This window comes from Oenanthe melanoleuca, chromosome 7, assembly GCF_029582105.1.
Source record: "Oenanthe melanoleuca isolate GR-GAL-2019-014 chromosome 7, OMel1.0, whole genome shotgun sequence".
Taxonomy (NCBI): domain Eukaryota; kingdom Metazoa; phylum Chordata; class Aves; order Passeriformes; family Muscicapidae; genus Oenanthe; species Oenanthe melanoleuca.
The window spans coordinates 13,452,411-13,468,023 of record NC_079341.1 but is presented as its reverse complement, the minus strand read 5'-3'; the positions used below and the strand labels follow the sequence as shown (position 1 = coordinate 13,468,023).

At 39.6% G+C, this 15,613-nt stretch overlaps 3 protein-coding genes across 4 annotated transcripts in view; 2 read left to right on the top strand and 1 right to left on the bottom strand.

Annotated features, from left to right (window-relative positions):
- NBEAL1 (neurobeachin like 1) overlaps nt 1-8,413 on the top strand; it is a 77,297-nt gene extending 68,884 nt beyond the window's left edge. For both annotated transcript variants that reach the window (XM_056496458.1, XM_056496460.1), the window contains one exon: nt 1,946-8,413. In XM_056496458.1, the coding sequence (XP_056352433.1) occupies nt 1,946-2,047 (102 nt within the window). In that variant the 3' untranslated portion in view covers nt 2,048-8,413. The remainder of the gene's footprint in view (nt 1-1,945) is intronic.
- Nucleotides 8,402-15,342, bottom strand: LOC130255582 (alpha-aspartyl dipeptidase-like). The gene is made up of 8 exons (XM_056496463.1): nt 15,181-15,342; nt 15,016-15,104; nt 13,899-13,973; nt 13,305-13,384; nt 11,794-11,967; nt 10,300-10,359; nt 9,475-9,557; nt 8,402-8,941 (listed from the first exon to the last, which is right to left on the bottom strand). Exons 1-8 carry the CDS (start codon nt 15,279-15,281, stop codon nt 8,863-8,865), a joined length of 741 nt encoding a protein of 246 aa, XP_056352438.1. The 5' UTR covers nt 15,282-15,342; the 3' UTR covers nt 8,402-8,862.
- Nucleotides 15,316-15,613, top strand: part of LOC130255581 (cytochrome P450 20A1) — a 15,568-nt gene continuing 15,270 nt past the window's right edge. Inside the window, exon 1 of the mRNA XM_056496462.1 lies at nt 15,316-15,475. Coding sequence (XP_056352437.1) covers nt 15,404-15,475 — 72 coding nt within the window. The 5' untranslated portion in view covers nt 15,316-15,403. The remainder of the gene's footprint in view (nt 15,476-15,613) is intronic.

The window sequence follows — 15,613 nt, the reverse complement described above, 5'->3', positions numbered from 1 at the left end:
TTTTGCTTTAATTACTTCTTGTCATAACTTTCAAAGTACTTGAGTTAACTTAAAATTGCTTATTATCTTTATAACTCAATCTCTGTTGTGCTGCTATGTATTCATTTGAAAATGTGATTATCACTTTTGCATGATCTTTAGTACATGCCAGAGAAGTGTGTATTAATTCTATTTTATATTTTAAATGTGGAAACAGAGCAACTTTATTTGTCAGTGTTTTAAAATGTTTTTACTAGGAGATACATAGTTTAATATTGGAAAAAGGCTTCACACAATGGTAGTCTGATTTTGCTTGCACTGGATGTGGAAGGGAGGTTTCCACTGATTTCCAGTTTTCTATTGTAGAATTGAAAACGAGCTGATTATTATGTGGTTTAACATATGATTGTAACAGCCGTTTTAAAGTCACTGTCATTTCTAAGCTTCCTATTCCATAGAAAAGATCTTTTGTAGGCTGAAATTCGTGTGTATCATTAGACTGAAGGCTTTTTGTTTTCTTTTCATTTTTTAATCACATCTATTTTTCTAACTATGCAGAAAATGTTGTTTCAAAGACTGGATTCCTTTTATGGTTATAGAGGCTTTCCAATTACATTTTTTCCAGGATTTTCTGTTTACAGTTCAGATGATATACAAGCTTGATATCCGTTGTAAATAGATTTTTTTTTTTTAAACACAAACATATAAGGAACAACATTATGTGCCAGATTTTCTAGTTTTCTATAACGGCATCAATCTATATATTTGAAGAGTGTGTGTATGTGGGGTGTTCATTTGTTGAATGGCTTATTTTTAGTTTGGAAGGAATGTGTTAATTCCTGGAACTTTATCCGTACACAGAAGTGTTGTAGTTCTGGCTTTCAGTGGTGATATTGATCCTTAGGACAGGATTGGATCCTTAGCATGGACTTGCTTTAATGTGCAAAAGTGAAACGCTGCTTGGTATTAGGATTGGCCTTTAGTGTTTCTGCACTGACAGTATCTAATACGGAGTATAAGAAACACTTTTGTGTTTTTAACAATTACTTAGCTGTTTTGGAAGTTACAGAAGTCTGGGCAATTATCACTTGTTAGTGTTAATCTGGTCAGTGCTGTGCCTTTTCTAGAACACTGCTGCTCTGAAGCAGGTTACATTTGTAGTAGTAACTGTGAGGAGCTGTTCTCAAACTTGTAAAGGCATGGATCTTATTTATTGAACTGCAAGGAATTTCAGAACTTAATCAGCTGCCAGGCTGATCACTACTGGCCAATTATCAACCTTATGCTTAGGTAATTAAGAGTTTCTTACAAACTGTTGTCAGATTGCAGACCTACCAGATGCTGGATTTAATATGGCCTCTCATTGCTTGTTATCCATCTTATCCTATGGAATACTCACTATGAATTACTTCTGCTTTAAACATTCTTCTGAACACCTCACCCAGGATCTTTGGAAGACTGTATACATTTGACACCAGGAGATAACCTTTCTCTTTTTCCTTTATTCTCCTATCACTGTCCTGCATCTTGGCTATTTTTTTCTCACTTCTAGCAATTTCTGTTTGAAATCTCTAAAATAAAATTTCTTTTCTTCTCATTTAGTTTATTTTTGCTTGGCATTCACCTCTTCTTTTCCCTTCCTACCAAAATAGCAATCTAAACACTCTTTCTAAGCTGTTTGAAGTAGTTAAGCATATAAGTACACATTAGTGGGTAATACCCCTTTAACTGTTCAAAATCAGAGAAGACTGTGGTTAGTGTTTTGTGCCTTGTTGTTTGTCAGTCCGGAGAATCACCCCTAAGTGTAAATTTTAGTTTATTTTCAAATAATTTTTGTTGGTGTATTTTGTTTTTGCAGTACATTGTTGTGTCTGCATTTCACCAGATTCAGTGTCTGAATTCCTTTTTAATTTATCCACCTTATCCCTTCCCCCTCCTTTTGTTTCTCTGAATTACTTTCAAACAGATGCGCTCAGGTCAGCTTTCCCGAAAGCTGTGGGGATCAAGCAAACGGCTCAACCAGATTTCATCAGGAGAGACTGAATATAACACTCAAGATGCCAACTGATTGCTGCTTCTACCTTCTCTCATGGATTCCAGAAAAATATTTAATCTTTTGGTCACTTTAAATGTATAAATATGTAATTAGGGCTTTGATGAAGAACCTATGGTATAGAAGTAAGCCTATGTACTCATGCAAGTTAGCTTGCTTGCATATTTGTCCTTAACTGTGTTCACTTGTTCACAGCAAACTCCCTCTCTCAACAGCTGCTAAAACTGTGTTTTGGGAGGGTTATAAAAACCCCAAACAATCCCCCCACAAGTCTCCAAACCCCCAGACTACTAATTGAATTTAAGATAAGTAATAAGATTTGATTTAAAGCTGAGCAGGGCCAGATGCTCCTTGATAACAAACAAGATATTTGGCTTTGCTTTGACAGCACTGTTATTCCCCAGTAAATTGAAACTTTGGTAGTTGGAATGGTTGGATTCAGAATTGGATAGATGATGGTTACAATCTTCTCAATACATTTGTTAGCCTAATGAACTTTATTGCAGTTTGTTCGTGTAAATGGCTATTGCTCTCTTCTTTTGTATAGTTCCAATTTTAGGCTGTTCTGCAAGGAACATCTGTGTTGCACTACTTTATCAGAAATTGTTTTAAGTACAGACATGAATAACTTCAAAGGAGTTGGAGGTGGTGAAGGAGCTAAAGGAGGTAGGAAATATTGCTGCTGAAAATTATTTATATTGTTAAGTAAACTTAAGACATACACTAAGAAATCCCATTATATATTTAATGTCTTGCAGAAATATCCAGGAACACTCATTATCTATATTGATCAAATATTAATCTGCTTCATTAGAAAGCAATCCTGCAAACAAAAGATAAATTTCCACTGCAGAATCCTTATGTAACATTGCAGCACAATTCAATTAAAAATAGCACCTGTTTGTTTCTTGGCTTGGTGTTCACCAAACCAGTTGTTAGCCATATTTCTTTTTTGTGTAAAAATAAGCAGAGAAAAAAACAGACAATATATCCATTTTTCAAAACGCATTTAAGACCTGGTAAAACAAAATGTCAGATCCTTATGTGTGCTGTATCAAATTGCTTAATATCTTTTGGAGAAGCCATTACTGTTTTTTTTTTTTTTGTTTGTTCGTTTAGCAATACATGATGATAGAAGGGTGTGCGTTTTCCTATCAATCTGATATTTTTCAAATGTTACTGATTGAAATTATAAACTGTTATATATACTGTTAGAAGAGCTGGGTGCTGAGAGAAATATATGAATTTCCAGATCAGTGTGCAAAGGTGTGTGTGTGTATGTGTGTGTGTGTGTGTATATATGTATATTCATGTATGTATTAAAAGAAGAAAATCCCATGGGGTGAGGGAGCACAGATACAAGGCAGGTGTAAGTGATTGTTAGCTACTGTGTTCCCTTTTGGGTCCCTCTTTCTTCCCTCTATCATTGCCTTTTTTGTTATTTCTTATTTATTTATTGAAATGAATGTGTGTTGTATCTCTCATAAATGTTATCAGATATTCCCTGTGTCTGGGGAGTTGTTGAACTACCTGAGGAACATAATGTAGAATCTTATTTCATTAACTTTAAGCACAATATTTATTAGCTTTATAGAAATAATAATACCTCCTTAGTCTGGTAAAGGATAATCTTTACAAGTTATGTTAGTCTCATTCAAAGTGATTTCTCCTCCACTTTCTTTACTGGAAAAAAAAATCCCTCTTGATGGCTGATTGGTCTACTTTGTGAAGAAATTTGTGTTGCATTTTCTTAACTTTTGTAAATGAAATAATAAATCAGATTAGTGAACAAGTGGGTCTATGCATAGTTGCAATATTCTGCCTAATCACTGTGATGGACTGGATTGTCTGGAAAGTTAGGAGAAAATAAAAATTGTTTTCCTGAGTCACTTGCCAAGAGAGGATTAAACTTCCAAAAGTAGAGTGGTGTGGGTTTTTTCATACACCATGTATGTAAAAAAAAAAAAGTAAGTTAACCCACATCTTGTATTTTCATATAAGCTATAGAGAAGCTTATATATTTTTCATCAATTACCTATCCAATAAGAATATTAAGGATACTGTGGAAGTACTAAATTTGTTCATGAGAATGTGAAGTATGTTTGTCCATTATGATTTCATGAAGAAGGGATTTCAGGGGAGCTCTTTGGAGAGTAATTTCAAGTATTTCAGCTCAGAAGGTGAGATCTTTCTGTGCTATGGGAGATTGAAAACACTCAGTTGGGGCATTGAATTGATGGATTTTATATGTATGCATAAATGTTGTGTTTAAATGTATAGACAAGGCTAAGTGGTTATTTGGAGGGGAAGGGGCAGGAAATGATCATGTTTTAGACTATGAGAATCAAGTGGGAAAAGGGAGATGGGTGTTAAGTAGTGTTTGGTGGAAGCACAGATTTCTACTTGTGAGTTGCACAGAGGGGTTTGCATATGCATTTGAAAACATCCTATTGTGGGATAGGTACGTTTATACAACAGTTGAATTAACATTTTTAGTAGTTGAATATTAAAGAGTACTGAATACAGTGTGTCAATTTAAGTAAAATATAATGTTGCAATAATTGAAATACTTTATGATGAAGACCTTTTGACATTTGAATACCATCATTTCAGTGTATCACAAGCACTGATCATCACAAATACCTGGGACAGGTTCAAATGTGGACAGTTCTTGGGCTCTCAGACTCAAGGCTAGTCTGTGCTTAGTACAAAGCAGCAGCAGCAGCAGAATGAGGAGGGGCAGGTGAGCTCTTAGCTGCTGCTTTATGCCCCAGGTAGAGTGGCAACATCCATGGCCTTTGGATCTTCTGTCTGGTCTTTAGGGGTGGGAGGTGTACACCATCACATGCTTGGCATCCTTGCCAGAGGCCATCTGGAAGGACCTCCATAGCTTGGAAGGTCTGCACTTTGTCTCTGTTTAAACCAGCTTTAAATTAAAGATGAGTTGCAAGTATGAGCATTAGCTAATATGTTGTTTCTTGTAGGTTTAACTTACTTGCGTAAGAAATACACAATAATGTTTAAAAATGGAAAATAATTTTTCTGATTAGTTGTTTAGGTCAGTTGAATTGCAGCCTATTATTCAGTGCACTGTGAATTGGTGAACTGACTTTCATAATTCTTTGATTTCCTCAAGTCAATAAAGCTTAGGATCCAGTTTTGTTTTTCAGGTAGTATTGGTGAAATAAGGTTCTCCTTTGGTTTTGATCAAAGATTTGTTTAAGTGTAAAAAGTATAGTTTTGAGATGAGAGGATTCAAATGAGGAATTTAGAACAAACAAACAAGTCTTAAGTGACTTTGTTTCATAGCACTACATTTGTCAAGATCTTCCTTGTGATATCTTCATATGTTCAATTTTTGGAACAACTGTAATAATATTTATCAAAGTTTAACATATGCTTACCTTTGAAGATGAGTAAGTATGAGTGTAAATATATATATCTAAAAGAAACTGAAAACTGACCTACTTTTCACGTCTGTATATAAATGAGATCAAGTAGTTAGCAGTATTAACTTCTTCGTAGCAGTTTTGAATTTACATGCCAAAGGATATTTAGAAGAAATGTCTCCTTTATTTCAAGTAAAATGTTTGTTAAATTTCTCTAAATCAATTTACTTATAATTCTTGATAGTATCTTTAGTTCTCTTTTTAGCTATAGTGAAGAATCCCATCTAGTCTGGGTTTGAATTATACAAACATACAAAAAGTGAAATGCTTTTCGAGTTAGCATATGACTAAGGCAGACTTTTCTGTACCAATAGTCTTATCCATTACTTGCTCATAGGATATCTAGAAACCACATCTTCTGTCATTCATGTACCTTACCAGCACAACATAATAATCCCAGTCCTAAAGTAACTGCATTTGTCCAGATGGTTAATACACATTGTGGAAATTAGGTTTTCTTAAGAAAATAATTAATTGTTTGATATTAAAAAGAGGAAAAAACCCAACAAAACCTCCCCCAACCCCCACAACTTCCTCCCCCCAAAAAATCCAAACTCACCCACATTGTAATCCATATTGTAATTCATATAACAATGGTTTTGCTAATCTGCAACATTGATATAAACAAGCATTTCTCCCTCTGGCATACCTTAGATCATGCATATTATGACAGTCTTCACAGGCTTTAAATGGTCAAGTCAATTGACTGTCTTACAAGGATCCCCTTGAAAATTGTATTTCTTTGTCCTTTAAATAAGTATAAAGAACTAAGTTTGTGCACTGGAGAAATTCTTAAAATAGTCCTGCAGGAATGATAAATTTATTTTTGTAATGCACAGATTAGGTAAATCCTGCTTTAGTCAATGGGAGCTGTATACCTCACTTCCCTAAACCATGTCTTCCTCCTCCCTGTTTCCTTTGCAAACCTTTCCCAAATGCTGCACAGAGCTTTTACTGTGTACATGTATTTAGTTGAAAATGTGTATCTATATACAGATTATAGAATGGTAGGGAGCTTTAGAGCTAAGGAGGTGTAGAGATGTCAACCTCCTTTTGCTCCTATATTGAGTGTTTTGTAGACACATGCTCTGTGTTGTCACCTGAAACATTCCTGTCTTCCACTACTAAAGGCACCTTGCTGACCATGTTAAATGCTGAGGAGAGGTGCTGTGAATCTTTTTTTTCCCTTTCAGAGAATTACAAAAAAAGAAGCGTGCACATACAAATGCATATCCTAATGTGAGCCTAGGGCTTGATCTAATAAGTACTTATGTGAAAGCACTACATAGGGTTATATTTATTTGAATGGAAATTCAAGCATGTGCTTCAGTGCTTTCTAGGTCTTGTTATACTTTCTGGCTTAGAAGCTGCATTGGTTTTGGCTGCAAACATGACATGTGTTGGTAGTCTCCTTTTGAGGAGAGTAAGTTTCCATGGTATCATATACATGTGGGCTCATTGTATGCCAATGTTAGAGTCAACTGAAGTGTTTGGAAGATGCCTTTCTTTCCATTCCAAGGAGCCAATCTTATTATTACTAAATTGCTCTGTAAGCACATACTTTTGAAGGAAGCAAGTTTTCTAAAAAGCTACTGCATTAAAAAGTATACTTAGAATTGGCAAAATGCTGTTGTTCCCTTCTTCAGGGTTACAGATATCAGATGCCTGAATGTAAAAATGCCTCTGAGTGGCACCATAGCATGCTCTACATTTCAGTTGAGTGCCATTTACCTTACTGCAGTCTTGAACACCCCATATGTGAGGAACTGCTTGCAGTGTTTAGTCCGAGATAGCCTCTGTTTTAACTCACCTTTTTGCTGTGCATCTCTGGAAGAAGACTGGTGTGTCTTTCTTTTACCATTTACCTAAGTGGCCCAAATAAAATAGATGTTTCACTTGTTTTCAGTAGAGTTCCTTCAGTGTGTGTTCTCAGTTTTGTCCAGTGGGGTTCAGAAATTTGGCAGGTATTTCCAAAGTTTAAGTCTGTCTGTGCTTATACTCAGCACAGACACAATTTATCACACATCTTCTGTCCCAGAAGCATGATTGTCAGTATAGATTATGGTTTAAAGCTGCTAAGGTGTTTTGAGATTGGAATATAAAACATCCAGCCATATATATATCGTAGATCTAACTGAAGTTGGAGGCCACTTGTTTATTTAGCTTCCTCTGTAGTCAGTATTTTCCTCTCAAGGGAGCCATATTTTTTGCCTTGAAATAGCTTTAAAATAAACTTAAGTCTTGCAGCTGACAATACTACTTCAGTCATACGCAGCTGTGAGCTGTTTCCTAAAGAAAGCCATGAGGGGAAAAAGAATTCAAGAAAAACTTGCAATACATATTCTGATTCTGCAGGAGATTAGAGAAATGCTGCATGTGAGACTTGCCTCCCTTTGGTCAGTGTTTTGATGGAAGCTGTGATGCTACTCAGTTTGCCTGATGAATTTTTACTGAAGCTAATAGAAGGTGGAAGCAAAGGCCTTACAGCAACAGTTAACCATATCTTCTGATAATTCTTACAGATTGTGCAATTATTTGATTACAAATGGATCTTTAAATGCCAAAAAATGCCTTTTTAAAAAGTTGAATCTTAGGTCTGAGGAGTGTTGGAAATAACTACTTTCAGAAATGAGCCTTCAGGCACTATAATGAACTTGTCTGTCTTCTGTGCAATATCTTTTTCCCTCTGGGTGCTTTAAGAGTATACTGTATGTCTTACTTTGTTTTGATCAATGTTTTAAGAGTGTGTATATTGGCTAATGATGGATTTTTTTCATGTACAGCATGGTGGAAGATGTTTTAAAATTTTGCACTTTTCTAGGATTTGCAAGTTTGTAACCTAAAAATTTTTAACATGCACACTTTTGTATATAATTAGAATTGTATATATTTAACATGAGTCTGAAGCAAATAAAAGTAATTGAATGCATAACTTCTCCCTTTATTAATAGCACAAAAATTAAACTGTGGGAGTACACTGAACAATTCTTTTATTTAGCAGGTAAAAGTAGGCAGTGGGAACAGCTGACTCAGTGTCCTGTCTTAATTGTGTTAAGGCAACTTTCATTTTTTGGTGGGGAAAGAATCAAAGTGGATACATGCATGTACAGGCCCCTTCAAGCTTTGAACAGCTGTGATTATCCAAGTACTGCAATAAAAAGTGTCCTTTTGCTGGGAAGGACATGTCCGAGACATGCATCGTGGTGAGGATAAGAGCCCACTAATGCATATTTATTTATATATAATGCATATTTATCTTTATTTATATAATGCATATTTATCTTTATTTATAAAGCTGAATACCCTGGGAGTATAAGCATCTCTTTCCTTCTTCCTCATTGTCTTCCCCATATAGTAACTTTTGCTGCAGAATATGGAAGGCTATGGATTCAGGGCATTGCTGTCAGTAAGGAGGTAACTGAAATCTGTTCCAGGCTCATGTTCAGTTGGTTTCTTACCCCTGCAAACAAGACAAAACATGCTGTGAGCTTTAATGGGAGGTGGGACAACTCTACTTCTGTCTATTACTAGGGATGGATCAAGGCACCCTTACTCTGTTCAAGCAGAGTTTTGACTCCCTTCTTTGTCTATATCATGTAACATGCATTTTAGATACGGTCCATATAATTCTAGATATGGATTCTCTTGTTCTAGAGTTCAGTGCATTAGGGCCAAACTGGCATTTCCCTGTCTTTCAATAAAGGAGCTGACTATTGGGGCTCTTTCTGTGAAAGGTAACCAGAATTTGGAAACATAAGCATCAATGGATTGGATGCCAAAGCATGCACTGGGTTAATCAGACATCCTTTGAAGTGCTGTCATACTGCTGGCTCCTTTGGAGCATTAAACAATACTCACATTTTACCCAAAGAGAAATGGAACCAAGGGATTAAGTAACTTCTGATGTGGGAGCCAGGCAGTATGTGCCAGGAGTCTAACAGAAGCCTCTCTTCCTTTCTGTCTGAAGGATATCAGTTCAAGTGAAGCGTTTACCTCAAAAACAGACGTGCTCCTGTCACCCCTTGCAGCGTGGCTTTATCTCCCTCCACTAACAGCATCGTACCTTCCCGCAAGCCCTGGTGGAGGTGGAAACATTTAAAGTGATTTTCAAGCTGAGTGAAAGGGTAGAATGCTTGTCACAAGCAGGCCAGTCTTAGTGCCACCATGACTACAGACTAAACCTTCTCGCTTACCTAACAAAGAGGTAAAGACAAAATTAGGTGAGTTATCTTGTTTTAGAAGTTGATTTTCTTGTTTATTTCAGTTTTCACTCTTAAAGGAGAAACTATTAAGAAGGAGGGCAAACTGTTTTTTTCCCATGGTTATTCTTAGATCCAGTTTGGGCTGAGCAACAGCTGGGTTCACAAACAAGATCAAACACAGGGACAGGAAACATAGAGGTCCCACTTCCCAGACAGACATAATGAAATTACATATGCACTACTGAACGTGCAAAGTCACAAACTGTATTATAGAGATTAAAGTTAAGCGTACCTGCAAAAAAATAAAAGGGAGTTTTGTACCATCTGCATGCACACCACCCCCAGCACACAATATATGGTGGCCAGTGACTGGGAAGATCAGAGCTGCCTTAAATGGTGTTGAGTAACACTAACAGAAGTATACATTTCATCAGCTCTAACCCGTTTTCTACAATGAGCAATATCCAAGGCTGAAGCTCTTAGCAGGAATACAGCTAGCATTCCAAGCCATGGTTCTGTAAGACTTGACAGGTGGGGAACCCACACTGAAAGCTAACATGAATGCATTTAAAATGTTTATCATGCTACAGCTTCCTGATGGAGAACTACTACTCACCAGAACTGGGGGGGTGTTTGGTTCTTCATGATACTGGCGAATTCTTTCCTCTCTTGTCTCCTGCAATAATAAGCATAGATTTAGCTTCCCAGGCCATAAGGTAGGACTTGAAGCTATCCAGGCAACATGATATGAAACAATTTCATAACATTAAACAAAGCAGGCACTTCCCCTCAAGCAGAATGGGATGGCAGGATTGACTAAATAGATCTGTGTTTTACAGTTCATCATTAGCAGCAATTTACCGCAGGTTGATCAAACAGAACTCACACAATCCCCGCCCAGAAAAACCTTAAAACCTATTCAATTCATCCAAGCTCTTTTTTTAATTAGTACTATCTCTATGTGCAGAGATAGTACTAATACTGCCAGGAAGGTGGTAGAAGCAAATGCCTGAGGTGCCACTTTTGTGAAAGAGTAGTGAATCATGGCTTTTAAGTGATTATTTGCTTTAAGTGAGTATTTGCTTGTTTGTCTTCAAGTAGGTATTCCACTATGAAGGGTTTCCTTTTGTGAACAGCTCTGTCATGTTTCCTGAGGTTTACTGTTGAACTGAGCAACAGGAAAGAAATAAAAACAGGAACACAGCAGGGACTTGGTACAGCACAGAGCTTCCAGCTTCCTCTGAGAGAAAGAGCAGAAGTTATTTATAGGGAAAGAACTGTCTGCTTATCTAGTGACAAGCTGATTAAATGAATATCTACAACTACATCTAAATTCTGGAAGCACACCTATACCCACCATTTCTTCATTGTTCCCTAATTCTTATTACTTCTAACCATGGAATTTTGATTACAAGGAGGAATGTATTTAGGTTGTTAAAAGATGCACCACACAGTTTGTTGCCTGAGGAATTAGCTGACATGCTATTCAAGAAGGCGCATCTTCCCACTGTATGCAGATCTGTCTTTATGCTTGATGGCTGAAGTGTTTTTCTTTCAGCTATAGTGCATGTGCTTGCTCAGTTCTGGACATTACAGGCTGTGCTCCCTGCAACGACATCAGTGCCCAGGTCTTTTCTTACACAACTCTATGAGTCTCAAGATCTCCCTGTTCTGCTCATTTCTTCTGACCTCCAGCTATTTAAGCTTCTTAATCTATGTTTAAGTTAGGTCTTCCCAAGCAGCAGGTAAGACAGAACTTTCCAGAACCATAGTGCTTTGTATCTTAACGCTTCAGGTTTATCTTTTTTTTTTTTTTTTAAAGAAAGTCTTCCATTCCATATATCAAGCATTTCAACAGTATTTCAGACATTGCAAAGCTTCTGTTTGTGAAAAACACTTTGTTCAGTAATACTATTGCCAACTCCTCTTCCCAAGCAAAGGTAAGTTTTAGGAGGAAGTAAAGTGTTACTTACTGCCTTTATTGACATTTTCAGTTTCTCTAGGGAGCAGCTGTTTGACATATTATAGCTTTGTAAGGCCTCAAAAATGCACACTATTGTTACTCCTCCACACTCTGGTTACTGTGTTAGTTCTGGTGTGCTTTACTTACACCCATGTGGGTTCTTTTAACATCTGGGTCCAGGTAGTGAGGGTTAATATTAAAAGGAACTAATCCTAGAGCCTTCAGGGAAGGTGGGTAAACAATTGGCATGTCATTGGTGGTATTGATGCTGATGGTAGCAACATTGGTTCCTGCACTGGATCCCATGTAAGGAATCCCATCCTGAAAGACAAAAGCAATAATCAGTCTGCAGTATCAAAATTAGGAGCTCAATTTTATAGCATCTTCTATGAATCTCAGAGACTCATCAGTCAGATCAGACTCAGTCCTTCCAGCTCATCTCACTGCTAACTTTACAGGTGAAAAGCATAACAAGAATTCAGGTTCTGAGGTGGTCAGTAGCTTCTTTGTGTCAGAGAACTAACTGCTGCCTGCCATGTACGCACAACTCTGTGACCCAACCTAGAGAGAACTTACTAGGCTGTCAGTGCATGTTGAACTGTGCTATTAAGAGGAGAGACTTGCCTCTATTGCAGTTACAGGGAGTATCTGAACTGGCTTTTAATTAGCTTCTGAAGAGAGTAGACCATCAGAAGCTCAGTGCAATGTTGTCACAGCATCAACTTACCAGTACCATGACCAGTTTAGCACTGTTTAGATATTAGTACTGAGTACTATGCTGTACATAGAAAAATGCCACAGAAATATGCAAGCATACAGGTAATGCTGAATAATTTGTAAAAATAGAGCTGTCTGAGACAACTCGTGGTAATACAACCAAGTAGTCATCCAGACTTAACTGGTGTTTGGACATTTTCTGGCTTTCATTCCCACAACAGACGTTGAATTTCTATATATTAAGATAAGCCTAGCTAACCTTTATTCTTGGCAGCTGGCCTTACTGTGGCTTGTATAAATCTGCATAAAGTCATTTGCAATTCCACATTGCTAGGGAACACCTTGCTTCTGTTCTCCTCCAGAGATGGTGTATCTTTGCTGTGGCTTATGAGATTCACCAGCTAGACTGGTGCTTCTGACCAGAGGGGCTCAATGACACTCACACCTCTCAGTTCCAAAGAGGTACAAAAATTACGCAATTTTCAACATCAACAGGAAACTGTCTAAAAGGCACATATGGATTCAACTTTATCACCAGTTTATTAGAAGACCTGCAAACATGAACACAGCTGTATAACAAGATATGAAGTGGTTATCTCAAGCTGAAAAACAGGGCTTCTGGACATAAATTAAATCCTACACTAATCTTTTGACTGGTATTTTGAGAGATTTACTTCTAGGATTCTAGGTAGCATTGTACATCCCAAGGTCTTGCAATCCAGCATGTAGAAAACTGCTCTAGGAAGACAGACTGCTGACCTTTTCAATGACTCAGTGAAAGCCTTATTTGGCCATGGTTTTCAGTTCACCGGGTGGTTTGAGATGGCTCAACCTTTTAAGTATATTAGAGACAAAAATGCAAAATCAGCTTGTATTTGTCTGAACAAAAGCTCATGCATGAGATCCTGCCATTCAGACTTGGCCAGAATCTGTAGTTTTACCTCAAGCACTCTCTTCCTGATCTCATGTATCAGACTGTTGTCATAAAGGGCTTTCAGGAGACGGAATGTGTTCCCACCTCCTGCAGAAAGAAAGTTCAGCTTATTTAACAAGCTTTTGCCATCAGTTTTAATTGAAGCCTTTACAAACTTGGCAGGGACAATGAGTTCTATGCTCTATTCAGGACAGTATCCTGCTTTGAGAAACAGCAAAACCAGAAGCTTCAGAAGAACGGGCACTGGGCAGGCCACGGGCATGCCCTGAATCATCATTGTAAGGCTGCCACTGTCTGACAGTGACCTCTCTTCCAATACCCAGGGCCTTGGTATTAGGACTAGAACTTCTTGGGCTTGCTAAAGTGATGACACAGCTGTTACGATCATGTTTTCAAACTTACTGGAGATGAAGTTCCATTAATAACTCTACTTCCCAGCCCACTGTGAAATTTAGGGTCTTAGGGCTCCCAAGTACTGTCCTCTGTAGTTTATAATTATTAGATATAACTGCTTAATTGTTGGTCTTCAGTGCCACCTCTGAGCAGGACTAATCCAGTGCCCTATATAAACCTGCATTGGGGAATAAGAAGTAAAACTTACCAATAAATATTGCTTCAGATTTCCTTACAGCTTCCACTGGATCACAAGATTCATGAATGCTGTCCAGCCCATAACCTTAAATGAAAAAGTATTTACCTTTGCCATGTCAGTTTGGTGGAAGAATGTGAAATGTTCAATCCCTCCCACCCACCTGCTCCAACCCTGAGCCAAATGTCTCAACCAGGGAAATTTCAGAGAACTCTACAATATAAAACAAAGTGTACAGCCTATATTAGTGCAGGGCCTCAGCATCCAGCTGTACAAAAGGAAATGCTTGTGTTGTGGATATATACACTCAATGTGTAGGAGCAGAGCACTTCATTCAGCAGGTGCAGGCTGAGGCACAATATCCTGCTGAGCATTACCAGGTAACTAGAAAATAAGGAAAAAGCAGTTGGTCCTCAGCTTGGTTGTGACAGGATGTGTTGTTTCTAGCATTGCTTGTGCAAATACCTGAGTATTGTTTCTGTTAAAATGTCTGACTTTGATAGATTTGCCTTGCTGAGGTTCACTGAGTATAGAAAGTGCCAAGAGAGACAGAAGAACATGGGCATTTGATAGCAGCAATCTTCCTGCAAGTCAAGGAGCCAAGTGTGCTGCCCAGGGAAGTGAGTACTGATTTTTATTACACTAACAGGTTCAAAGTTACCCTCAACAGTGATAGATACTAGGTGGAGGCCTTGCTGTAGGCTGCTCTGCAGAGATCTTTGCTCCAAGCAAAGTTCAGCTGCTGGCCATCATGGAACTACCTGGCTCCTTGATGTGCTTTCAGTAATGGTCTTCACTTAACTCCAGTGGTTGTGCGGCTTGAGCAGAGGTTTAAGATATATGGGAAGTAATGTTCCCTCGTGATTAAGAAGGATAGAAAGATGCCACTTTATAGTTAGGGACAAAATCTTCCTCCCTGGAGTGGGTAGAAGTGTTCGCAGAAGGATTTCTTCAGGAGGCCTCTAAACCACCTCCTTCAGGCAGAAGTCCGCAGGGACTCCGGCTGCTCCCTGCCCTTGCTGCCGTAGCCCAGCGCAGCGCAGCCCGAGTGTCCGGCGGCTGCGGCGCTGTGCGCGGCCGTGCCCGCACCCTGCTGCCCCTGCCCGCTGCCGCCCCGGCACAGCCTTACCCAGGCTCTCAAACTTCTCCCTGGCCGTGCGGGCGTAGGCGTCGCGGTCGTGCAGGGCGTAGGGGATGAACAGCACCCGCTTCACTTTCCTGGCAGAAGAGAGAGGAGAGAGCGGTCGGCGCGGCGGCGGGGCCGGGCGCTCCCGCGGCCCTGCACGGCGCTTACTGCCCGAGGAAGCTCTGGATGTGCTGCTGGCAGTGGCCCAGGTACCCCCCTCCGTGCAGGGTGGAGTTGGAGATGAGCAGCAGGCGCCGCGGGCCCCCCATGCCGAGCTGAGGCGAGCCGAGCCGAGGCGAGCCGCGCTCCCAGCCCGGTCCGCCCCTTCCTGCCCCGCCGGCGGCCCCGGGGTGGGGCCGAGCCGCCGCCGCTCCTCCGCCCCGGCCTGGCCATGCTGGACTTCGCCATCTTCGCCGTCACTTTCCTGCTCATCCTCGTGGGCGCCGTGCTCTACCTGTACCCGGTAATGCTGCCGGCGATGGGCGGGGGCGCTCGGCCCGGCGCGGCCCGGCTCCCGCTGCAGCGGGGCTGAGGGCGAGCGGCCGCGGGGCCCAGCAGCCCCGGGCCCGTCCCCCTGCTCTCGGGCGGGACGTGGCAGCGG